At 41.8% G+C, this 26,180-nt stretch overlaps 1 protein-coding gene across 1 annotated transcript; it reads left to right on the forward strand.

Moving 5' to 3' along the window:
* Window positions 1-3,262: 3,262 nt before the first annotated feature.
* Window positions 3,263-20,858, forward strand: OXTR (oxytocin receptor). Its single transcript, XM_054978372.1, has 2 exons — window positions 3,263-4,184; window positions 20,611-20,858. Exons 1-2 carry the CDS (start codon window positions 3,263-3,265, stop codon window positions 20,856-20,858), a joined length of 1,170 nt encoding a protein of 389 aa, XP_054834347.1.
* The last annotated feature ends 5,322 nt before the right edge of the window (window positions 20,859-26,180 follow it).

Consider the following 26,180-nt stretch of genomic DNA (forward strand, 5'->3'; position numbering starts at 1 on the left):
TGAGAGCAGGGGAATGCAGACTTCAACATTCTTTTGGAAGTTGCCAGCCCTCCTACAAATAAATCAGAGAAGTCCACAAGCAACATTTGTGTGCTTCTAAACAGCAAATCATTCCCAAGAGCTGGATCCTCCCCTTGCTTCCCCCTCATCAGTAAATACTGCAAATAGGAAAGCCGCTTTTCATTAGCGCTTGACATTCTTTTATGTAGTCTGATTGTCAACACAAAAGGAGAGTAATTAAGCTGCAGCTCCAATCCAGGCTTAACAGATGGGGCTCTCCCTCAAAGCTTTTGCCACACAACTGAATTGTTACTATAAGAAATCAACATCTAATCAATTCACTTCAAAGAGCACCCATATGCTTCTCACTTTTTCAAGCTATGGGGGCGCTGTGAGGGGAGGGGTAAAACCATCTAGTTAACAAAAGAAATTGGATGAAAAGTATGGAATATACAATTTATACCTTCTGTTTCAATGGGATAAAATTCCTAATGGAATTAAATAATTAAGGGGGGGGCAGGCAGCTCACGTACATTTAGTATAGAATTACTTTGAAAGTAGCAGAAACTGTAAACACATTGAATTGCTTCAGGAAAATTAGAGTGAAAACTTGAAAAATGCAAAACACAGCATCCGTACATGCACCCTTCATCCCAAACAGTGTCTAAACACCCCTAGAGTTTGAAAATCCTTTTTGGAGATTTAATGCTGTGGGGTTTACAGTGTTGGACTAGGAAGGTCCAGGTTTAAACCCTGACTCAACCCTGAAGTTCACTAGCGATCTTGGCCCCTTCACTCTCTCTGAACCTAACTTTCTTCACAGGGTGGTTATGAAGACTAAAAGGAGGAGGAGGAGGAAGTGCATGATAAAAATATGGTTGATGGGTGCGACAACGGTTTAAACAAACACTGTCATTAAGATTAGTCATCTGTAGGGATGTATGAGCCCTGACTTGGATAGCCCAGACAAGCCTGAACTTGTCATATCTTGAAAGCTAAGCAGGGTTGACCTTGATTAGTAATTGGATGGGAGACCTCCAACAAAAACAAGGATTTCAGAGGCAGACGATTGCAAACCACCTCTGCTAGTCCATTGGTATGAATACCCCACCAGGGGTCACCATAAGTCAGCTATGACTTGACAGCATTCTTCATCACCATCAGGGATGTGTGGATTGGATATATTGTTGACTATTCTCTTTCATTTTCATACACTGTCATCGTGAGCCTTTTTATTTCTCCCATATTTCTCCCATGTTCCTGATTCTGTTTCTTTGATGGCATTTTTGCCATTATATTAGTGGTAATATTTCTATCAGATTTTATTAGTAGAGTCTGGGGCGGGGGGCAGTTGCAGCCAGAAAAAAATATTTTAGTCCAAACCAGGAGGAACCACATCAGAAATTTTCGAATTAAAACATTATTTCCATGAAATCCAGTAACATTGCTAGTTTAAAAGATTTGAAATTGTTAATATTTTTTTATGATTCTTAGTGCAATTCCAGAAAAAGTGTTAGTTAGAATGGTCTAACTGGGATGTCTTTCAAGGAGAAGACCTCTTCCCATTCTTTGTACAAGAGATGGTTTTTATTTCTTTATTTATTTTCTTATGGTATACGCTTCTCACTGAGATTCAAGGCAGATTACAGAATATAAAAATATGTGTGAAGCAGTTCACAGAAACACTCCAAAGTACTTTGACGTTTTTGAAAAATGTCAAGTGTAAATTCTATTCCTGTGAGAAGTTTGATCTAAAATGACTTTCTGGAAGTGGTAGTCACAAATCTTTATATAACTTCACTCATTGTTTCCATACAATGCCTGGGATTGAAAAAGAAATTTAGTTTAGGGGATTATCTAGGCTAGTGTAATTCTGCTTTGGTTGCTTTGAATAGCTGACTTCACCAAGTTATATCACGATATGTTTTTAAATCTCCCTTCAGGTTCAAAAGTAGGGTGAGAGGACTGGCAACTGCTTTCTGATTTGTATGACAGAATCAAGTAAAATCTTAATTATGGACTCAAAACAAAAATCACAGGTCTTTAGATCCCAGCACATATGAACGCATACTGTGTCTAATTCTTCATATCTAAAACTAATACAGACAGCAAAGTTCTTATTGAGGGAAATCTCAGTCCAGTCTACTGATCTTTTTACTAGTTTACTTGGCTGGGGAATGAAGAGGTGGCCTCTTGCACCACCTAATGGATAAGACTAAACCTAGCACTATAAGGATGGAAGCAATATATTTTGCTCATGAATGACTCTGAAGGCTGGCTGCAGCCTCTGCTCCTCCCCTTTCCTCCTCTCTGTCCTCCTGGATTCATTTGACAGCAAACTTGTGGAGTGGTTAGATGTATCACAGGGACAAAAAAGTCACCTGGAATTCTTAGATAATCTCCTTTGGATAAGGTTAGCCTTCCATATTCCATTGAAACAAGAAGAAAGAGTCCTTCAGCCAAGGATCTTTTAAAAGAAAGAGACGAGTTAAAGGTAAGTGGAAAAAATTCCTTTACAACTAAGAAAGGAGCATTTATCAAAGATGTGTGCTGTGTGTGTGTGTGTGTTTATGTGTATAGTTGTTGGCTGTTTGAGGACAGGTGGCAGGGTTCTTATCTCCTTTACCTGCCTGCACTGATATTTTTTTCTTTTTTTAAATATGAAGATGCTGGAATAAACACTGCAGCTCCACAGGGACTCAGAGAACCAATGAGCAATGCTTCAGCATTGCTTTAAAGTAAACTGGAACAAAGCATGGAAATGAATGAAGCACGCTTCTGTGAATGAGTGCCTAGTAAGAAAGCACTATATTTAGAAGGGTTTGGGAGGATGATCGGGGTGAATGGTAGTATGGTTTTCAGGTAAAACTCCTTGCCTTCTTTTTCTGTGATTGTAGTAAGAGCCCAGGAGGAACACAGCAAGTTACTGGGAGGTAACGGCATGGAGCTGGATGCTCAGATCTTTCCTGCATCCGACCTTCATCTGGACAGCTAAGTCAGCAGAAGAAAGGGAAAGCTCAAAACTCAACTGTCCTTCTGTGTGGATACCAAGTGAAGGACACAAGCCCAAAGTGTGTGAATTGGATTAAAAAGTATGAGGCAAAACCCCAAATGGGACTAAGGGGCATTACAGGAAAGGGAACGAAGAACTGAAAGGCCTGGTCCCCAGAGGGGAGAGGTTCTAAAGAGGACTGCAGTGCACTGAAGGAGGCTCCCATCTCAGACCCACCTAGCCAAAGGCACTGCATGGAAAGAGTCTACAATGGATTCTCCATGCTTATTGAGTAGTGATCTGTACTCTTATTATAACTGCTCCCTGAGCAACTCCACCATGGAGAATCAGACGTGTCAGACAAACAGAACCAAACAGATAAGGAATGAGGAAGTTGCCAAGGTGGAGGTGGCTGTGCTGTGCCTCATCTTCTTCCTTGCCCTGACTGGGAACCTTTGTGTGTTGTTGGCCATCCACACCACCCGTCACAAACACTCCCGCATGTATTTCTTCATGAAGCACCTGAGCATTGCTGACCTGGCTGTGGCTGTTTTCCAGGTCTTGCCTCAACTCATTTGGGACATCACTTTCCGGTTCTATGGGCCAGATTACCTCTGCAGGTTGATCAAATACCTGCAGGTGGTGGGGATGTTTGCTTCGACATACATGCTCTTGTTGATGTCCCTGGATCGATGCTTGGCTATCTGTCAACCCTTGAGATCTTTGCACAGGAGGTCTGACCGGTTGTCCGTCCTCCTCACTTGGATTGTGTGCCTTCTCTTCAGCATCCCACAGCTCCAGATATTTTCAATGAGGGATGTGGGCAATGGGGAGATTGATTGCTGGGCAAAATTCATTCAACCCTGGGGTTCTAAAGCCTACATCACTTGGATAACCTTGACTGTGTACATCATCCCCGTGCTCATGCTCAGTGTCTGCTATGGTTTGATCAGCTTCAAAATCTGGCAGAACGTGAAGCTGAAAACAATCCATGAGACCAACATGAACCTGACCTCTGGCCATTCTCACAGGGGCACCCTCTCCAGGGTCAGCAGTGTGAAACTCATTTCCAAAGCAAAGATCCGGACTGTGAAAATGACCTTCATCATAGTCTTAGCTTTCATTATGTGCTGGACTCCTTTTTTTATTGTGCAGATGTGGATTGCGTGGGACGAGAATGCACCAAAAGAAGGTACGGTTTGTTCCCCTTTATTTTTCTATGTCAATACTACCTTAATGCCATAACTGCAGAGAATTGCCACACAATAACTTCTTTAAAATACAGATATATTTTTGATTGAGATTGTCATGATAGTTGATCTGTAGTATAAGAGGCAACAGCAAAATAAAGATTTAATAGATATTTCAGCTTTTAAAAAAGGAAATATTATTTAAGTGGTGACAGCAGAAGATCACTTGCTAGCATAATAGGTGGGAGGAAGGATGAGATGTGGATCTGTGACATTCCGGGCATTATTTAGATGACCTTGGTAAAGTTATCCGGTGTCTCTTTCTCTTGCTGTCTTGTCTGTAAAATGTGATACTTTGATACTTCAGAAATGGTATCGTATGACAGGCAGTAGGTAAGAAGAAATGGCACAGGTGGGCATCTGGTATATTAGAGATCTGTTTCACTAGTTGTGGCACTTTCTGTGAGCCTCTTGTGCCAGAGGAAGTCTCCTTGTGCCGAAGGAAAGAACCACCACTTGTGGAACAGGTCAATTTCATCCAGCTTTATGCTTCTGCAAAGTCATGCTGGGTCAGCCCTGAAGGGATATTTGATCAAGAGATGATATTGGTAAGTTTCTTCATTTGGGGACTCAGTGAGGGAGCCAAAGGGATTTTGTGAATGGGTGGCCAGGTTCTCAGCAGTTTAGAGCTGAACGAAAGGATATCAAGGAACTGGTTTCCAGGTCAGGGACAAGGATTGCCACATGGGTCTTAAATAAAGGCAAATTTATAGCAATGGATTTCTTTAATAAAAAATGTAGTTGCAGTTGCTCCGGTTCCATACTGTTTGTAAGCTGATTCCTATTTGCTTAAAATCAGGAGGTTTAAGTTCATTCCTAGCAAGCAGACCAGGGTTTTTTTCTGGGAAAAGAGGTGGCGGAACTTTCAAGAGGGAAATGAGGAAGAAACACAAAGGATTCTTTGAAATAATATTATTTTCAAGGACTATTTCCAAGTATTTTCAAGAGGTGCCGGAACTCCGTTCCACCACGTTCCCCCTGAAAAAAAGGCCCTGATGCAGACAGACATCAAGCATAACTTGCTGAGGGAATAAGACTGTTCTCTCTCTTACTGACTCCTTTCTGTCCAACTTGTATGCTGACTCTCCATAAGCCAGGGAGAATCTATTTATCCAAACACTTATTCCCAACTTGTCCCTCTGAAATAGCACAAGGTTAAGTGGTCAAGTCCGTCTCATCCCAATGAAATAGTCAGTTCTTGGTTCTAAATGAGAGAAGTGAGGCAACTGTGAAGCACTGGATTTGATATTACCTTTCAACCCTCTTCACCCTTTGGCATATAGCATGTAGACTTCAGCAATCAAAAGCAGTCCTGCAGAGCATCAGCTTGGATCTGTGGGGTTCACAATTGCAGGCTCATGACTTGCATGTGTGAATGAACCATCACAGATCAAATGCCACAAAGAGAACTTTCATATCATATCTTGGATACCCAGCACCTCCCTCTCTATTTTCATGAGTGCAACAGCAGCCTAGAGACCATACATATATATATTGCTGTATAACCTGAAATCCTTCAAAGGAAGCTAGGATTTGTAATAAAGCTAGTGCTTAGTAATAAGTACTTCAGAGTTAAGAAGAATATGTAGTCTGCCATGTCTACAACATTCTTTAGAAATACACCCCAAAAGAAACATTGAAATGCTGCCTATATCCATATGTAGACATAAATGCCCATGTCTAACTCTCATAAGTTTATCTTCCTTACTAATGGAACAATGGGCAAAATATTTAATATTGATCAAAATTTGGAACCATACATTATTTTTTAAAGGATTGGAGCTGGGCCACAGGTGCTAATTGGCCATTTCTGGACTAGGAGGTCCACCATGTTCCTTCTAGTCCTATTTTTATAAGTTTAGTAGCTATCATTAACATAACCCCAAATATAACAGCCATATGCCAAAGATCTTGTGTGCCTCCCTACTGAGATCCAAGCTACTCATTTGCCAGCCATAAACATCTTTGCTCCATGTCCTTCCCTCCCTCCCTTCTTTCCTTCCAAACTCAGGAGTCTGTATGTTAAAGCAAAGGAATTGCCTAGTGAGGGTTTTTTTTTAACACTTCCTCATTTTGCTATTTTTCAGTTCAAAACTGTCTCATCAGCATGCTTTCTTGAGGGTACAGGGAAAATGATTCTTATGCTATGACTCCAATCTCATGCTTGGTTCTAATAATCAGTGCGCTGCAGTGATTAATGGGCTTAGATGTCATAAACCCAGGTTCAAATCCCTGCTCAGCCATGGAGCTCCCTGGGGAGAAGCCTTAGGCACGTCATTACTTCTCAGCAGGGCTTACCTCACAGGGTTGCTATGAGGATACAAATAAGATAGGCCTGTGTACACCATGACATAAATGTAATATAACAAGACATAATACTGTATAAATGTGATGAACTATGATGAAGACACAGTAAGATAAAAAAGTGATTAAATAAATTGAGAACGCTTTGTCAATCCCATGTATTTCCTTTTGCTTCAGACAGTAAAAGGGTCAATGCCAGACATAGAAAGTGCAGTGACTGCAGTTATTTTTCTATGCAGGCATATTATTATTACTACTACTACTACTATTAATGTCCCACCCACCCGTATGAAACGATGCAGGCTGAGGGTCAAAGAAGACAAATATTTCATTAAAAAAAATTATACTGTGCTTTTTGACCAATGGGTCCCAAAAATGGATTACAACATCATTCTCCTCTCCTCCATATTATCCTCTCATCAGAAACCCTGTGAGGTAAGTCAGGCTGAAAGAAAGTGACTGGCCCAAGGCCACCAGTGAGCTTCTACGACAAAGTGGAGATTTGAAAGTGGCTCTTCCACATCTTCTTCTTCCACTCTAGCCACTACACCATGCTGACTGTTGACAAAATGCTGGAAAAAAAATCAGTGAACTGGTCTTCACTACTGTTTTTATTGTTAAATAGCAGCAATGGGACACCCCTGCCCCCCGACTCAGATTGTTGCCGTAATAGATGGAGGGGAAGGGATTTAACTTTTCTTCTACAGATATCGTTTCCCTGAGCGCAATATTTCCTTCAGAGTTTCTGTTTACCTAATTGACAGGAAACATACAGGTTGGAATGCATGCTGGTAAAAGTTATCATAGAATCATAGAGTTGGAAGGGGCCATACAGACCATCTAGTCCAACCCCCTGCCCAGCACAGGATCAGCCTAAAGAATCTCTGACAAGTATTCATCCAGCCTCTTCTTGAAAACTGCCTGTGAAGGGGAGCTCACCACCTCCCTAGGCAGCTGATTCCACTTTTGAACTACTCTGACCATGAAAAAGTTCTTCCTAATATCCAGCCGGTACCTTTGTGCATGTAATTTAAGCCCATTGTTTTGGGTCCTGCCCTCTGCTGCCAACTGGGACAGCTCCCTGCCCTCCTCCAAATGACAGCCTTTCAATACTTAAAGAGAGCAATCCTGTCCCCCCTCAGTTTCCTCTTCTCCAAACTAAACATTCCCAAGGCCTTCAGCCTTTCCTCGTAGGGCTCAGTCTCCAGACCCCTGGTCATCCTCATCACTCTCCTCTGCACCCTCTCGATTTTGTCCACATCCTTTTTGAAGTGAGGCCTCCAGAACTCCACACAATACTCCAGGTGCGGCCTGACCAAGGCAGTATAGAGAGGGGCTATGTCCTCCTGCAATTTCGATGCTATGGCCCCTTTGATACAAGCCAGGATTGAATTGGCCTTTTTTGCCACCGCATCACACTGACTGCTCATATGTGAAAGTTAGGAAGAAAATTGGTTAGGAAGTTAGGAAGAAAATTAGGCCCTCCTGTAGCTCGTATTTAACAATTAAAAACACTTTGGATATCCATTTGTACATCTTCCTTTGTCTTTTTTCCAGTTTTATACTTCACTTGCTGCTGAAAGGGGTTCAGATGGTGTAGCAGACATAGCCCCTTCTGCTCTAATCAGATGCCATCTTGTCCACATGAGGGAACTGCATGTCATAGTTGGGTAACTCTACTGATGGCCATGTGATGATTCAGTCTTATGTTTGTGGTATAGTGGTTAGAGTGTAAGACTAGGCTCTGGGAGACTCACTTTTGAATTCCAGCTCTTTCATAGAAGCTCATGGAGTGGCACCGGGCTAGTCACTCTCTCTCAGCCTAACCTACCTCGTAGTGTTGTGATGATAAAATGGAAAAGGGAAACTGATGTTGTAAGCCGCTTTGGGTCTCCGTTGAAGAGAAAAGTAGAGGATAAAAAAAAATAGCTCTTGCTAGCCACATGTATAGCAAAAAACGTTTCTTTCATTAACATCTCAGGAAAAATTGGAGGATTTTTGTGACAATTACTTGAAATGAGTATGTGCTTGCACTGCTAATTGGCCAGGAAGACAAAGGTCTTTTTGAGGAAGCCCTGTGAAGTTTGAAAACTGTCACATACTCCCTAATGAAAATGGATTCTACAAAAGCTACTTTGTTCGCAAAATGAGAAAAAAATGGAAAAGGATGCTGAGAAGAAAACAGTAGGTAGAAAAGGGGAGTGAAGATAACAAAGCAAAGATAACAGCAAAATGAAAGATGAGGAAGAAGCTCATCTGAAAAAAAAGGGCAGATAAAAGGTTCTCTCTTTATATATGTACCTCATAATACATCAGAATGGTGCTTTGCTCTATGATCTTTAGTGAAGGCAAATAAGTGCATGAGATTACATCACCCCAATATGGTCCTTTATGAGCCAAAAATGGTTAAGATAGTTGCCAATCCAAATATTTCTTTGGATATTTTGCTTACCAACTATTCCCATAGTTAATAAGGACAGAGGAGAAGTAAATGGAACTCTTCTAGTCTTCTGGGTGACCTTCAAGCTATACAACAATTCGGGTGACAGACAGAGAACCAGAAACCTCATTCTTTGGTTATCTTTAAGAGGAAAAAAAAAGACAAAAATCCTTTCTGGAATAGTTATTTCCAAGCTCTGATATCCAAGGACAGAGGGCAGAGAGGCAGGGTTGCTTGTGGTGAGGCGCTTCAATATCCCTCCATATGAGTCTTTTATAGAAAAGCAGACTATAAGTGGTGTAAAATAAATATCGCCCCCATCTCCCCATCTTCAGAGCGGGTGATATTTTCTTGAGGTGGGGAATTAAGAGGAGGGAAGCTGTAAGTGACCTCTCTTCCTGCCTGCCTCATTCTCAGCCTCTGTTGGTACTGCTTCCCCACTTTTCAAAGCAGGCATATTGCCTGTTGGAGAAAGCAAGGACGTCATCATCCCTGATTAGTATACATCACTCCAGACAACAGCTGCAAACTCCATGCTTATAAAGAATCCCAAAACCTTCCCAAAAGCTGTTGTTTATAAAACTATGTTGTTAGAAAGTAGAAATGCTGTGTACAGATGAGAAATGACAATAAGGACAATTCTGTTTGCTGGGGACACAGGTAAAATGTTTGAAATGAACAACATTCCCTTTTGGGCACTCTATCCTTTTGCTCCGCACTGCCTGGGGAAAAATGAAAACAGACAGAAAAATTAACATAATAACTGTCAGATCAGAAGGCTGCTGATTGATCCCAGTGTTGGAAAGAATCTTATTTGGATTTGAAGAATTTATTATATTTAGGAATCTGGTGAGATTGGTGTTGCTATGAGTATGTGAGGCCTTGACAGAGGCTTTGCAGAGAGATGAGAAAAAGGGTGACCAGGTTCCAGACACTTTCACAAAATGAAATTCCTATTAAACCTCCCTATGGAGTGTCCTTTAGTAACTTCTCTCCAGTTGACAGCACTAGCCAAAAACAGGCAGCACCCTAGCAAGGAAGGAGGCTTTATAACTCTTCCTTAATTGATGTGAGGAGTAAAGCAGAGTCAGGTTTTATCTTTAAGAGTGCCTTTACAGATCTTTTCCTTAGATAGCCAAGAAACTACAATGTGACTTTTTTTGTGTGTGTGTTGATTCTAATGGGAAACATGGTGCTGGCTAGGGTATCAGCTAACCAAGCAGAAAAACAGGATCTAGGTCCAGGGGCACCTTAGAGCCCAACAAGATTTTCAGAGTGTGAGCTTTCAAGAGTCAGTACGCCCTCCTTCAGACAGAAGATGCAGAAAAAGGCACCAAAGGGCCCATTTTGTGACCAGAGGAAACTGAGGTAACATGTGAGTCTTGTTCTTTGCTAGCCCTTGAAATTATCTTTCTAATCAGGGATCATAGACTTCACCACTATGTTGCCTTACCTCCTATCTGTTGCTTTAAGTATGTGCTCCTATGTGCCACTTGTGCTTCGAGTATGATCCTACTGGGTAGTTATATGTTGTCTAATGTCAATCCTAGAATTGCTTATGCATTGTTTTGGCATTTCTTCAACTCTGTATTGGATTCTTGCTAATGTTATGTCTTTGTAAACTTGCATTTATTTACCCTATGGCATTGTTTATGGAAATGTCCTTGATATTGATTGTACTTATCTCATACTATGTAATCTGCCTTGAATCTCAGTGAGAAAGGTGGGCTATAAATAAATAAATAAATAAATAAATAAATAAATAAATAAATAAATAAATAAATAAATAAATAAATAAATAAATAAATAAATGGTGTTTGAACAGAGCTAGGATTTCTTAGCAGATGCATTTATAACTATTTTGAAAAATATGTCAATCAAATTTTTATCTCACCCTTCCTTCAAGGAATTCAGACCGGTGTACATGATTCTCCTCACATCTAGTTTACCCCACCAACAATCCTGAAAGCACATTGTGTTGCTTACAGGCCTAGTGTTTAATGTAAGGGGATGGGCAGATGAAGCTTTTCATGGCATGAAAGTATATCGTATCACCTGGTAAATAATATCCTTTTCAGCTTCTATTAAAAGAGAGAGAGGTCCATTTTTCTCCAGGCTTGTTGGTGACTCCATTTCATGAGCTTCATAGTGGTTTGAACTTGAGTCTCCCATCTCGTAGCCCAACACTACGCTAGGCAGTTCATTGACTTCACATAAGAACATAAGAACACTGCTGGTTCAGAGCCGTGGGCCATCTAGTCCAGCATCTTGTCTCACAGTAGCCAACCAGTTACCATGGAGGGCCAACAACAAGGTATAGAAGGCTTCCCCGATGTTGCCTCCTAACACAAATATCGAGAGGTTTTCTGCCTCTGAGAACTTTTGTTCTCTTTTGCAAGTACAAGAAATGATCCATAATTAATCCCCTATAATTAATCTACATCACATGAGGCTATTAAAAAATCTTCGAGAAATTTGTCCCAAAAGGTGAAGCAATAAACGAAAACAACATTAAAGCCACAATCCTAAACACTGTAATTTCTACAAAATTTAGCTTTGAAGAAAATAAGTTTAGGATTATGCCACCACTTTAACTAGGACACTTGAAAAAGGCTGCTGTGCAAACAGCTGGAAAGAGCACAAGCTAACAATCTACCAAGAAAAGCATTCTGACTCTGTCATAGGTAGGCCAGAAGTTTGATACTGAAAAACATATTTCAGAAAGCTACGTGATAAGTTCTTTCTAATGGAAAGAATAGTTGTTTTCTTTGACATGTGGAGCTGTAAAGGGCTTTTCTGGACAGAGTATCTATGCCCCGTACTAATGACTGAGCATCAGAAGTGTCCGCACCTTTGCCCTGCGCTCTTCAAATTTTATAGCACATGCCTAAACATTTGTACTAATGGAGTCTGTTTTTCACTGTTTTTTTAAACATGGCTGTATGCCATCTGATCTAAGGGACACTTTTAGTCTGTAATATCTTTTAAACTAATTACTCAAACACATTAATATCCCTATCTCAAATACCAAATGTGGCAAGATTGTTTACAAGCATTTCTATTTGCAAAAGTAATCATTCTATCCCTATCTGTTTCTAGGGTTCACAACAGTGCCTTAGCAAATGTCAGGTTTGGGGGCAGTATCTAGGGAGGACTGGAGAGTTTGAGAAGATATGGTGTCACTTCCAGAGGACACTCTAGGCTGCCTTTCTAATGTCTGTGGTCTCTACCACAGGACATGGAAAGAATTTTGCCCTTTCATAAGAATACTTGCCATTTATTTAGCACTGTATCGTATGCAAAGTCCTTCACATGCATTATCTCAATAATCCTTGAAACAGCCTTGCAAGGTAGGCTAGGCTGGATTCACACTGGCCACTTTCTGACATGCTAAGCTAAAATGAGAAAGACAGCAAACCCACGAAAAACCTGTTGGCTGAATTTACCTAAGTAGTAGCTATTGTTAAAATTACCCATCATTTGGCTTGCTCATTGTTAATTTATATTTTTGTGAGGTGTTCTTTTGTCCATTCTCAGCTTAATAAGAGACATTTATCCCAATAATAGAAAGTTCTCATAAATTATTTTCCAGATGTTGTACAATCAATATATCTAATTCTCCATATGACCCCATGTGGATACTTAAATTGAGAGATTGGGCCATAGACAGACAAGAGAGATCTTTGCAGAAAAATCTGAAGCCTAAAAATCGTTTTTAAAAATATGTTGAGGGACGTGTGTGTTAAAACCCTCCAAAATGATAGATGCACCTTCTGTAGCTTTAAGAAATGAATGCCCTCAGCTGCCATTGCTAGGCAACCACAAAGTACTGCCAGCCGTCAAACCTTTGTTTCTATCAGTAACAGGCAGGGGGAGGGGGGAAGGCCCTTGCAAGGGCTTCTTTTGGTCTTTGAGGGAGGACTTATTGGGGTCAGGCCCAGCAGCAACCACCAGGCAGGGTTGCCAGGTCCCCTGAGGGGCAACCAAGGGGACACGGGCTGTGGTGTTTAACCTGTGCCCCTTGTCACACTGGAAAATGATGTCATTTAGAGCATAATGCAGAAGTGAGGGGTTGTGCTGGGGGCCAGTTCTCTAAAAATCAACCTGAAACTTATCGTTTGGACCTGAATTTTAGAGAATCAGACCCTGATGCAACTTATCACCTCTGCATTCTGCTGGAGATAATATCATTTCCCAGCATGACAGGTGGGCTTACATGTGTGCCTCAGTCTTGCCTCCAGCCTTTCCCATGCCTCTTCCTCCAACCATCCAGGTTGGGGGACAGAGTGTGATGATGATTGGGAATAGGATAACCCCTGCTATAATGGAACATCTGGAAAACCTGCCACCAGGTAACCTGCTGCCACATGACTTGCATAACTCATTCAGACTCAGATGCTTGCTAGTGTTCAACAGCAGCCACCTCCCAAAAGACAGTGTGGTGTAGTGTTTATAGCAGTTCGGACTAGAATCTGGGAGACCCAGTTTCAAATCCCCATTCGTCTATGGAAGCTCACTGGATAACCTTGGGCCAGTTATACACCCTCGGCCTAACCTACCTCATGGAGTCGTTGCAAGGATAAAATGAAGGAGAGGAGAACTATGTGAGCTGCATTGGGTCCTCACAAATAATAAATATAGCTAAAGATGGGGGTGGAGGGGCCAAATAAAAGTAGGTGGGTGGGTGGGAAGGAGAGAAAGAAGCAGAAAAGATTGAGGATATGGAGCTGCCAGGAGAAGGGAAATAGGAAATAGTGTGGGGAGGGAAATACAGGGAAAGTGAGGTGTCCCATGCAAGTCCTTTCAGGTTCTCCTCTATGCAACTGGGCCGAGCCTGGATGGCACCACACAACTGGGCCCAGCTCTACTGGCACTGCACAACTGGGCCTAACCTGGCTGTTGGCACTGCACAAATCACCCAGAGTTTTCCCAGGGACAGGCTGACAGGGAAAGGGAAAGTGGGAAAACTGAAGACAAGGGAGCAGATAAAGGTAGATTGGGCAGTAGGTGGGAAGGAGAGAAGGAAGCAGGGAAAGGGGGGAGGCTATAGGTGCTTTCAGGAAAATGAAAGAGGAAATATTAGTGGAAGGGGAATGAGATGCTCCCCCACAAGTTCTCGTGGGTCCCCTGCTTGCATTAGATTATGTTTCTCCACTCCTACTTCTTCTAAATGTACTGTAAAACATTTGTAAACCTTTGTCAATAGATAACCGGATATGAAGCTGCCTCAGCCCCCTTAAATTGTATTTGTCAGGATATTACAATATTTTGCTTAAGTTATGTATTGAATGTTAGCAATGACAGTTAGTGTTATGAAACTGTGTGACCCAAATTATCCATATTTGGCAACAGCAGGAATAAAAACCCTTCCTCTTAAGGAGAGAGTTCTGATGAACAGCTAGCTTTTATATTTTCAAAAGGAAATACTCCATTTTGTTTCATCCTAGGAGACTTTGGGACATATTGATATCTATCTTGCATCCATAACCATGTAATCTAAGTAAGGGTGTTTCCACAGAAATGTTTTGCTGTTACTTAGATTAATTACAGCAGTGCTCTTTTGTGGAGCAATTACATGACACCATGCTAAATTTGTCCTGCTTCTGGGTTTTCTCTCTGTTGGAAGTTGGGCTACAGGAGATTTTTTTAAAAAAATCTGGCATCCATGGCAAATTATAATATGTATTAAACAAACAAACAAAGAAACCCTGATTAGTCAAAATGGTGACAGAAATGCACAGCTGTTGGCAGTCTCCTAATTAGTTGGGGGAATTACATTTATTTCTCTTTCAATAAAAAGATTTTTAAAGAGGCAAATTGGCAGCAAGGAGAAGGCTATGTGAGAGGGGTAACAAGTGAGATCCTCCACCAATTTTTACGGAGTCCCCTCCCCAAGGAAACTGATGAGATGTGTGTTCTTCGAAATAAAGAGTAGTTTTTATTTAAAGAGGAAAACACACACACAAGAGGCAAATAAATGGTTTACGCAAGTACACCAGAGTCCTAGAAAATTAGCCAGAGTTTGGAATAGATTGTGGGATTCAGGAGATAGTTACCTTCATAGGAGTAGAGTAGTCCACGGAGAAATAGGGCTTCGAACATCCTGCGCCTTTGGCCAGGGAGTAAGGCTCAGAGAGGTATCTGAGGAAGCAGTGCTAAGATTCAAAGTAGGCGCCTATCACACTGTTCAATTTGATTGGGGCAGAGCCAGGATTCTTATAGGGCTGAATGGACCCTGAGGCTGGAGAGTGACTTCAGTCAGTAAGACAAAGACCTTAATGGTTGTCTCCTGGGACGGACAAAAGGCTTGAATACCTTGATTGGTGCTGCCAGGTTGTGACAAAGAATTAGAATGGTTGCTCTTGATGCCTTACAAAGAAACTGTAGTTAATTAAATGTTCCTGGAGCTGACCGATGAATTTAGAGTTTTGATTAAATGTTCCCAGGAAGAGTTTTAAACTTATCAGAGCTGATAGATGGCCCTCGATTACAAGACAGGATCTAATCGATGGGAAGAAGAGAGATTGGAACATTCAGGGTCTTGACTCAGAAGCACTTTTATTGTCAAAGATACATCCGCAGCATATGGAGGCAGGAGCCAATCATGCCCAGTCACTTGGCATGTTCTCACATTCTATTCATGTTTGCTGTCCTGGGTGGGAGCTGGCAGCATTTTGCTCAGGTGGGTGGCTTGTTAATGCGATATAAAGTGCATTAGATTCAGTGGCTTACAATTTTTATATCATAAGCAGCTATTAAAACAGCAGAGGCTGGACAGACTGCTCACACAATGTACACTGTGACCTAATTAATGGGGGTGAACAAAACTCAAGTAGCTCAAATTTAAATTACCTCTTTATCTGCCAGCAGTGCCAATTAAGTCAAAAAGGCAACTTCCTCCTATGGTCAATCAAGAAGGAGCCCCTCAAATCATACTGGGTCTCCAATCCAACCATCTAATCCTGTCCCAACTAGTGCTCAAAATATGGGTAAGATGGAGTGGTATATCATCTTAGCTGTTGTTTTTCTGAAGGACCTAAAACCATCTTGCTTTACTATGTTGTGCAGAGTAAATGGACTACTGGCTACATTGTGTGTGACTAAAGTGGAAACAAAACCATTGCATTTTGAGCATAGCAACTACAAGGAAGCTTTCACTTGAGATTTAGGCTGGGAAGGAAGTGCATGGCCACATGAAATAGGGACACCACTACTGCCTTTCCCAAGCTAGTCATCTTGTTCATCCTGTCTCCATCAAGCAGGCTTGTGCCTCTTCCACTCACGAAGCAAAGCCCAGCTCCCCATTGGTGCCTGATTTATCTGAATTTTCCTCTAACATTGTTTTGTATTTTGAACATTCACAGTCAGTTATTGTGACCGTTGAGGTTTTTGAAGGGGTGCCTGAGGTCACAAATCCTATGAGTTTTTTTGAAGACTAGGAAGGATTATGTTACAATCCAAGGTGTGTGTTGTTCCAAGTTATTTGCTATTATGAAACTAAGTTTTTTGGGATTGGGTGACTAAATTGATGGGTTGAGGCAAGAAGGACATTTTCTGTTTATTATCAATGTCTCTGATTAAGCTGTGAATGAACAAAAGAAGACCTCACAAAAGAACAACCTAACACTAAGCAGGCAATATGATGTATGTTTTTAACAGTAGTTAATGCATGGAAAGCATCTTCTAGCTTTTTTGTGTTTCTCCTTGGTGTTCAGCTACAGCGGTTCAAAGCAGGTGTATTCCCTTGAAAGTGTATTCCCTTGAACATTAAACAATGGAACAAGTCATCCCATAATTGTGTTTTAGTGATTTGACACATTTATTGTAGAACAAACAAAAAACAAACCATAACTCCTACATTCTTGTGCAAACAACATTTTGGCTTTGCAGTAAACTTTTATTACAACATGGCATAAATACAAGAAGGTTCCTACACATTTTACTGCGGATGGAATGTTTGCAGCAGCCAACATGATATCCTGTAATACTGTGCAAAGAGACAGCCATTCAGAACCAGGTTTTGGGTGTAGAGATTGGGGACCAAGCAGGAGGGAATTACTGCACCCTGTACAAATTAATGTTGCCTCTGTTGTTTCTGCTGCCCCCTATTGTTCTATCAAATGCTCCTGCCATTGTCGCATACTGTCACTCATTATCTGCTATTAACACTCCCACTCTTGCAATAGTAGAAGATAGTAGGCAAATTTGGGGAGGAGAAGGGAGCAGTGGGTGAAAGTCTGGGGTAGTGGATAGAAAGCATTTGTGGGAAAGTCTGACTTTCTAAACCTAGTTTCTCTACAAGTTAGATCAGATTGCTGAACTATCCAAATTAAAACCTGGATCTACTTTTATAGTCTTAACTATTGGCAGAGTGCCCAGGCAGTAGTCAGGATTAGAGATGGGCACGAACAGCAATACGAACAAAAAAAAGCCACGAACAGCCCAATCTGCTGTTTGTGAACAAGCTGTTCATGAGGCCCCATTCTAAAGGGACAGGTGATCCTTGCAAGCCTCGTTCCTTGCTGTTCATCAAGCCAGACAGTCTGGCACCTGCAATCAATTCCCTTGGCAACATAGGAAGGGATTGTCTGAACTCTGTTAGAACTCCTGCTGTTGCCCTGGAAACCCCAATCTAAGCCCAATTTAGATTGATAGGCAGGTCTTCCTTCCAAGTGTGGAGCTCCAAATTTGTTACAAGAGAGCAAAGACCATGGGGGGGGGGGTTCCCAGCTCTGGCTAGTCTTTGCAGACAGTGGAGAGGGAGACAGCTGCTCTTGGCATTTTGATAGAGAGACAGGCATTGGAGCTTGAATTTTCTTTGTGTGTGGTGGGATATGGATCTACCCCTTCAGGGCTGCTGCCAGGCTCTGGGCCAAGCTATTATTTACTATTGGTACCTTTCCTGCTGCCTGCTCAGGTCAGGTTTCTGGGAGTGGTGCAGTAGGGATCTTGACCAAACTTGGATGATGGCTGGAGGAGAGCCTGCTGGCCCCTACGAACAGCCAACCACAAACATGTTTGTGAACAGGGTCATGTTCGTGGTTGTTTGTGAGTCCCTGTTCGTGAATGGCTATGAACAACGAACATCATGTTGATTTTTTTTTCTGTTCATGCCCATTTCTAGTCAGGATTGAGAGTAACAAAAGCCTTGTTAATATAACTAAAAAACTAGAGAGGAAAGAGAAGAAATAAATTTAGCTGCCATAAAAGTTGAGTTTGTATGCAAAATTCTCAAAGAATAGCATTTTGCAGACAGACAACAAAAAGCCCCTTTAGAAAGACAGTACTCTCCCTACAGTCCTGGCTCGCTAGAGTTTTCTGCCCTCTGCAGGATCATTTTCTCTTCTTCTTTGTATACAAGTTGTTGCTATCCTTCAACACTAATATCTGGAAAAATATAATTTTGTGTGTTGAGTGGAACATTTGGAAACTCATCCCTAAAAATGATATGATGTAGTCTGCTAATTTTCATTCAGAAATAAAACTCAATTGGGCACAGTGGGATTATCAACAATATATTTTGAATGAACAAAAGTTTGATAGATGTAATCGGAACCTTTTTTTTAAAAAGCCTGAAAAAATATTATTGCCTTACACTTGAACATTCTGGTTTCCTCACCTTAGTGTAACATTTTTCGAAGTTACCCATCTGGAAACAAAACTCTCACCTTTAGCCCTTTCCCTATGATCAGGGGGCACTGTACCACCCATGGAAGGCCCAGGACATTTTGGAATGGAGGATGAGGCAGAAAACCCCTATGATGTCCCCAGTTTTGGCATAAATATATTAAAATTAAATGACCCATTAAATGACCCATTATGACACTAATGGCAGGGCCAGCCCTTCTACTACCGCGCGCAACAAAAATAAACAAGAACCTTATAGTACCTTACAGACTAACAACATATTATTCCAGCATAAATTTGTGGAAATGGGCTCTAGGCCACAAAATTTAGGGTGGAATAAGATGTTGATAGTCTTTTGGGTGCCACAAGATTTCTGTTTCTTTTTGCTGCAACAGAGTAACACAGCTACCCTATTAGAATTAATATAATGTTCTGTGTTCTGGCCACACAGCTCAGGACCAGTTCCAGGCTTTGGGGGTCCTGGGCAGAGAGTGCTCAAGGCCTCCACGCCCACTACTAGGCTCCCTTTCTTGCCTTTCCACCCATAAGCCCCCACCTAGGGTTGCCAGGCCCCCTCAATCTCCCGGTGGGGGGGACAGGGGCCTGGCACTTACCTTTTGGGAGGGGGTGCACACACATGGAGCACGCGTACATGCCCCCACAGGCGCGATGACGTCACTTTGGGGTGATGTCATCGTGCAACCAGGTGCTGCAGAATGCGCCCAAAATGGGCCATTCTGCCGCGGATCGGGCCCGGTTTTGAAGCACTGTGGAGCGCAGGAGAGTTCCTGCGCTCTGCAGCACCTCAAAATGGGCCCGATCCATGGCAGAATGGGCCTGTTTTGGGCGCTGTGGAGTGCAGGAGTGTTCCTGTGCTCCACAGCGCCTCAAAAACGGGCCCGATCTGCAGCAGAACGGCCCATTTTGGGCGCTGCAGAGTGCTCCTGCGCTCCGCTGCTGCTGAAAATGGGCCCGATTTGCCACGGATTGAGCCCGTTTTGAGCACTGTGAAGCGCAGGAGTGCTCCTGCGCTCTGGAGCGGCCCCGATCTGGGCCAAAACAGGCCTGATCCTGGTGGCTGTGGTGCACGGGAGCGCGCTGTGCGGCAGGGGAGCGCACAAGGAAGGTGTGTGCCCCCCCACTGCTCAGGCAAGTGGGGGAGGGGTGTGGGGAGCGGCGGCAGGAGCTCCCTCACCCCCACCGGGGGTCTGGGATCCCTACTCCCACCACATGTCAGGCTGTCAGATGGCGCAGTGTGCTCCCATGCACTACAGTGGGCCGATTTCAGCCAGAAACAGGCCCACTTTCAGTGTAGGAGCACTGCAGGAGCGGTGCAACGGGCCCTGGAGTGCCCCTGTGCTCTGCAGTGGGCCAATTTCAGCCTGTTTCAGGATGAAATCAGCCTACTGCAGCATGGGAGCACTGAGAGGTAGTGTGACATGCCCTGGAGTGCTTCTGCGCTCTGCAGCAGGCCTGATTCGGTCCCAAAGAGGCCTAAATTAGTCCGCTGTGGAGCTGGTAGGTGCAGTTAGGAGTGCTACTGCCAAGGCCACCAGCAATGTTGAGCCTTTGTGTACTGCATCGCAAGGCAGCATATGCAACTGGGAACAGAGATGACAAAGCACTCACAAGCAGCTAGTGGAAGGGGGTGAATGCAGGCATCAGAGGAGATGTGGGAGAAGGGACTCGGCAGCAGTGGGCCACACCAGAAGCCACAGGCCCTGGCAGATGCCCTACTTTGCCCTGTGCTGAAGTCAGCCCAGACACAGTCATTACCTACCTACTCATATTTCTTTTTATCTGCCTCTCTGCTGTCATTGCCTACAGCCATATTGTCTTATTGACAATATGCACATTGAACTGTGATTTTGTAAACAGGCTCCTCCAGTTTTTTTTCTGACCCTCATGAACTTGGATGCATTGGTAATGTCTGTTTTACTGAAAATTCACAGCACTACATGTTACTTATTTCCTTCTTATGTATTTCCTTTTAACAGAATTGCCATTCATAATCACTACACTCCTGGCAAGTCTGAACAGCTGTTGCAACCCTTGGATCTACATGCTTTTCACTGGTCATCTTTTCCACGACCTTTTGCACCGATTCCTCTGCTGCTCCTCCCGCTATTTAAAATCACGACAAGGATGTGACCTCAGTGTCAGCAAGAAAAGCAACTCCTCCACATTTGTCCTGAGCCTCAAAAGCTCCAGTCAGAGGAGCTTCACACAGCCATCCACAGCATGAAGAGCAACCCTGGTCTCCATGGAGGGTTACCAAATCTCGGTTGGGAAATTTCAGGAGATTTAGGGGTGGGGCCTGGGGAGGGCAGGGTTTGGGGAGGAGAGGGATCTCATTGGGGTATAATACCATAGAGTCATCCACCAAAGCAGCCATTTTCTTTGGGGGAATGGATCTCTGTAGTCTGGAGAGAGACCAATGGTAAATCTGGGAGATCTTCAGCCCCCACCTGGAGGTTAGAAACCCTATCTTCATGTGTCACAATGAGTTGGGCAGACCGGCTTCAGCATGTATATGCTTAAGAATGTAAAGCAGGAGAAAACAGTGGTGTTTGGATGTAAATACGTATATACATACATACATACATATATATTATATATAAAATATATTAAAATGTGTGTATGTAAATGTGCAGGATATTTGTTATTTAACTGAGAGACAGGGTAACAGCAAAACAGCTGTAATCTAAATAATAATTCAGAAAAAGGCTTGGATCCTGCGTTCTGAAAATGGAAGGGTGTGGGTGTTGAGTTCCTTCTCCCACTGCAGAACTCCTGCTGCAGACCTTGGTGTGTCTGAGGGGCAGCATTTTAGGGATCATTTTTGGCTGCAGTGGGACAGGGAGGTGAAAAAGTCCTTTCCAAAGATGGAAAATCCCTTTCATTAGCAGTAATTTATCATGGGATCCAATAAATAATTTAGGATCAATAAATAATTTAGGGTTCTTTTGCTATGCTTTTTCAAATACAAGTCTGTGAAGACACAAATGTCATGTCCACCTACATACACAAAGAAAGGAGAAGAGCTTGTCCTGTTTGAGAAGTAGTGGAGCACTGGCCAGCTGGAAGTGGAATACCACGTGTGCAGCAGAACCACATTGTACAGTTTGGTACAGTTTATCCTGGAGTTGACTATTCAGCCTATACTGCAAAAAGGGGGTTCAGATGTTCAGAATGCTCTACTATAAAATAGATTCCTAGTACACAAAAAGTTAGCAGTCATGGAGTAGAGTTCTGGACAAGCCCAACATGGTAGTTTTAAAAAGAGTACATGGAATATATTTCATAGAAAAGGATTAAAAATATTTGTAAAGCCAAAGTGAATATTAAAAAAAATTTCAACATTCTGAAAATTCTATTCAAGTTTCCCAAATTTTGGAGCAAAATTTCACTGATCAAGTGATCATGTGGGCCATCAAATATTGTCAAATATTATACCAGTGATTTATGAATTATTTTCCAGGGACCACTGGGATCTTATAAGGCATCACTTGATGTAAGAACAGGTAGAAGACACTTTGCACAGTCACTTGGGAATGTTGGCTGTGTTCTAGTGCAGTGATTCTCAGCTGAAGGTTATATGTGAACTGTCACTCAGAACATGACACAGTATCTTCCAAAATACACAGCGTTTGTAGCAGCCATGCTAACTCCTTGGCAGATGTTTATTGTGTGATAATTGTATGATACACAATGGTTCCACAATTGACAGCCATCCAGTACTGTGCTATATTACAGTATGCCGACTAACAATATTACAAATATCTACAATCAGATATATCATCTATCGTTGGGTGTCAAATACAGACACACAACATTTAGATAACGTTTGAGCATGCAGGGGACATTTAAAGAATGTAGCTTCAAAATCTGCACAAGAGAGATTTTGAGCAATGTTTTTGGAAACAAATTTATGTTTGTTCCACCTACAATCCAGGAGAAGTTATCATGTGGTTCTGCTGCATGCATAGACACTCATACTGCAGTCTGCATATGGCTGCATAATAAATTATTTTAAATCAAGTGCCTTTGGGAAGCAAGAAATAAGAGGTGAAGTACATGATGTGCGTGAGTTCTCTGATTGGATCTCCAAATTTCCTGGAAAGCAGTTGGAAGGGTGCAGTATGGAGACAGGGGAGTTGGATCATCTCCTTGTTACCATTTCCTGGATATAAAGCTTAGGTACAGGAGGAAAAATGGGCTTTCCCTCTTACCTAGGCTAGGGTAATAACTGCCTGGTATGACAGAGTTCTATTGAGACTGAAGTAGGGGTGGAACATTAAACCCTTCCTGTGACTGTTTTAGAGAAAATTAAAGATATTGAGAGATCTGATCACAGATCTTTCACATTTTGTTTAGTTGTACCCCAAGTATGAGAATAGTTTATTTTAAATCTAAATTTCAGTAGGTTTTCATTTTTGTATTTTTAAACAAGCCTAGAATGGGATATGCATTTAAAAACTAACGGATAATGCTACTTTTACTGAGATTACAATCTTGTTTAAAAGGACAATCCCAACAATGGCTGAAATAGTTCTGAAGACTGCAGGGCTGGCTCCAAAGTGTCTCAGTTTACTGTAATCAACTCAGTAGGACTGGATTCAGAAACCTTTCTTTTAAGTCTCTTTGTTTTCAGTGAATGGAAATTTATGTGAATATTATATAAGAACTAACCTTATATAAACTTTCTACTCAAGAAAATGCACTGAAGAGGTTGGGCCAAAGCACAGATCTGCAAATGTCTTTTATAGATCTGCATCAAAATGATGATTCTATTGTAGTGATTCAGGAGACTTAACTGTGACTTGTGGGAGTAACTCCATTGATTACTAATATAAAGGTCAGCAAGATTTTCCTTATATATCAATGCAACTCTTCCCTGTTTGGAGAACCCTTAAAATACATAGACCTTACTTAATTGATTGTAGGGGAAGAACAGACTCAATGGCTGCAGGATTAAATTCAATTATTTGATTATTACTTTCAAAAACTTTATTTAAGACATATTATTTTATTGTAGATAGCTTTGATAAATATGATAACTTCACTTCCGTGTAACTTACTTTGTCATGCAAGTACTACAAAAAATTCTATGTAAATAAAATTTTATGGTCTTGTTTAAGAGAAAACCCCAGAAAATAAAGAAGAGATGTAAACCTGAGGGGGAATGCATCACACACAAAATGTAAAATAAATGTAAATGTAAAATGTACAGTAAATGAGGGAAAGTAATCCACCAAATATGTATCATACCATGCCTTAGCAGTTTTTATTTTTAATGGCTCCTTGTGATTTCATCTCTCCAGCAAGTTTCCTGCTCCTACTTTGACCACTGTAGGGTAGAATGATAGTCCTGCTGGCTAGGGCACGTGGAGGGCAGGAGCCACAAGCACTGCACCCAGCTCATTGCCTCAAAGGCTTTAAAGGGATATGTTTTAACCCAATGTTGTAGTTAGGTAAGAGTCACTTTTGAAATATTTGTTCATATCATGCACAGAATAAATAATAATGATAATGATAAGTGACATACATAAACTTTATTTGCCATGAAGTAATGGTGGTTGAGGATTGTTATAAATAAAACAAACAGTAGTTGAAGAAAAAAGAGTACTGAATGATTACATCAAGAGCAAGAAAGAGAAGTTGCTAGCCAATGTTTACAGAAAAGAATAATTGAAGTTAAGGGTACAAAAGATGAATATAGGAAAGAAACATTGAAAACCCATAGGGAGGCATAGGATACTGCATGGCCGCTATACAAAGAATACTGATGGTAAGCTTTGTAAGAGTAACAACTAGAAATGACTTCTACAAGGGATATTGAAAAAAGAGAGAGAAGGACTTGTATTAGCATACTCTAATATTCTAGATATTGGGGGTGGTGGAGAGTGCCCTGAAGTCATAGCTGACTTATGGCAACCCCTGACAGGGTTTTTATGGCAAGAGACTCTGAGCCAAAACACACGAGAAGAAATACCTAGGTTCAGCACGTGTTCTCTTACCTCAAGGTTTGCCGGGATCTGTAGGCGTCCTGGAAGCTTAAAGTTTAGCATTTACAGAGCAGCAGGAAGGGAAATACAGGCGCCTGCATTTCCCTTCCCCTTCCTGCTGCTCTGTAAATGCTAAACTTGTTCTCTTACCTCAAGGTTTGTTGGGAAGTGTAGGTGTCTTGGCAGCTTAAAGTTTAGCATTTACAGAGCAGCAGGAAGGGGAAGGGAAATACAGGCGCCTGTATTTCCCTTCCTGCTGCTCTGTAAATGCTAAACTTTAAGCTTCCAGGATGCCTACAGATCCCGGCAAACCTTGAGGTAAGAGAACACGTGCTGAACCTAGGTATTTCTTCTCGTGTGTTTTGGCTCTAACAGAGGTGGTTTGTCATTGCCTGACTCTGCCCTGGTCTTTGTTGGAGGTGTCCCGTCCAGTTATTAACCAAGGCCAACCCTGCTTAGCTTCTGAGATCTGACAAGATCAGGCTCACCTGGGCTATCTAGGTCAGGGCCCTCTAGATATTACTGTGGTTGCAAATAAGGTCAAACTGATTGATATGGCAAGTTCAGGTGATAGTCAAATTGATAAAGAGACTGAAAAGATAACAAAATAACAAAATTTAAGATTTGCAGTTCAGCGTATCTGGGAGAAACATACAATGGTTACTCCAGTAGTGATAGGAGTACTAGGTGCAATTCCAAAAGGATTAACTAAACACCAAGGAGATATTGGCATAGACAGAATAACAACTGGCCAGTTATATTCAGCCACATTACTTAGAACATGCTACATACTAAGGCAAAACTTGACTAATTTCTAGATTTTTGGACAAAATCTGAGTCAGCAAGGGACCCAAAATTCCAGCCCAAATATCTGGTGGACTGTGGAAAATAGAGATAATGATGAGGATGAGGATGATATCTATAAACTTGTAAACTAAGAGTTAAAAGACATAGGGGCTGTTTCCACACGTCCCGGCATAGTGCTAAACTCATGCAATGAAGGCGATTTCTGATGTCGTGCCACAAAAATGGCCAGGGTGTTAGGGTTAAAAACTGGGGATTTGTATTCAGAACCTCAGATGTGCAGCTGACAATGCACTGTTTGCCAGAGTTGCATTTTTGTAAGGGCAAAAATCTGCATAGGATTGTACTGTGAGCAGCCAAAGAGAATGATTCATATTAGCACTGGGGAAGATGAAGATTAACGCTCTACTTGTGCCATTTTTCCCAATCAGAATAGCCCACCCCACCTTAAAGCCTTGAGAAGGGGAAAAGGCAATTTCCTGTATTATTGACAACATTCACTAATATTAGTTAATATTCATATATCTCTGTTTTTCTGATGTCTTCTGATCTGGTTTAGAGTCCCAAGATATTTCAGGAAGGGAGAGAGCGGGGAGAAGCTGAGGAGATATTTATTTTATGTCTGCAGTAGAACAGCAGGATTTGAGTTTGGTGGCCCCTTAGAGACCAACAAGATTTTCAGAGTGTAAGCTTTCAAGAGTCAGAGCTCCCTTCTTGATCTCTAAGGTACCTACTTATCTATTTATTGTGTCAAT

The sequence above is a fragment of the Eublepharis macularius genome, chromosome 4 (genome assembly GCF_028583425.1).
Source record: "Eublepharis macularius isolate TG4126 chromosome 4, MPM_Emac_v1.0, whole genome shotgun sequence".
NCBI classification, from domain to species: Eukaryota; Metazoa; Chordata; class Lepidosauria; order Squamata; family Eublepharidae; genus Eublepharis; species Eublepharis macularius.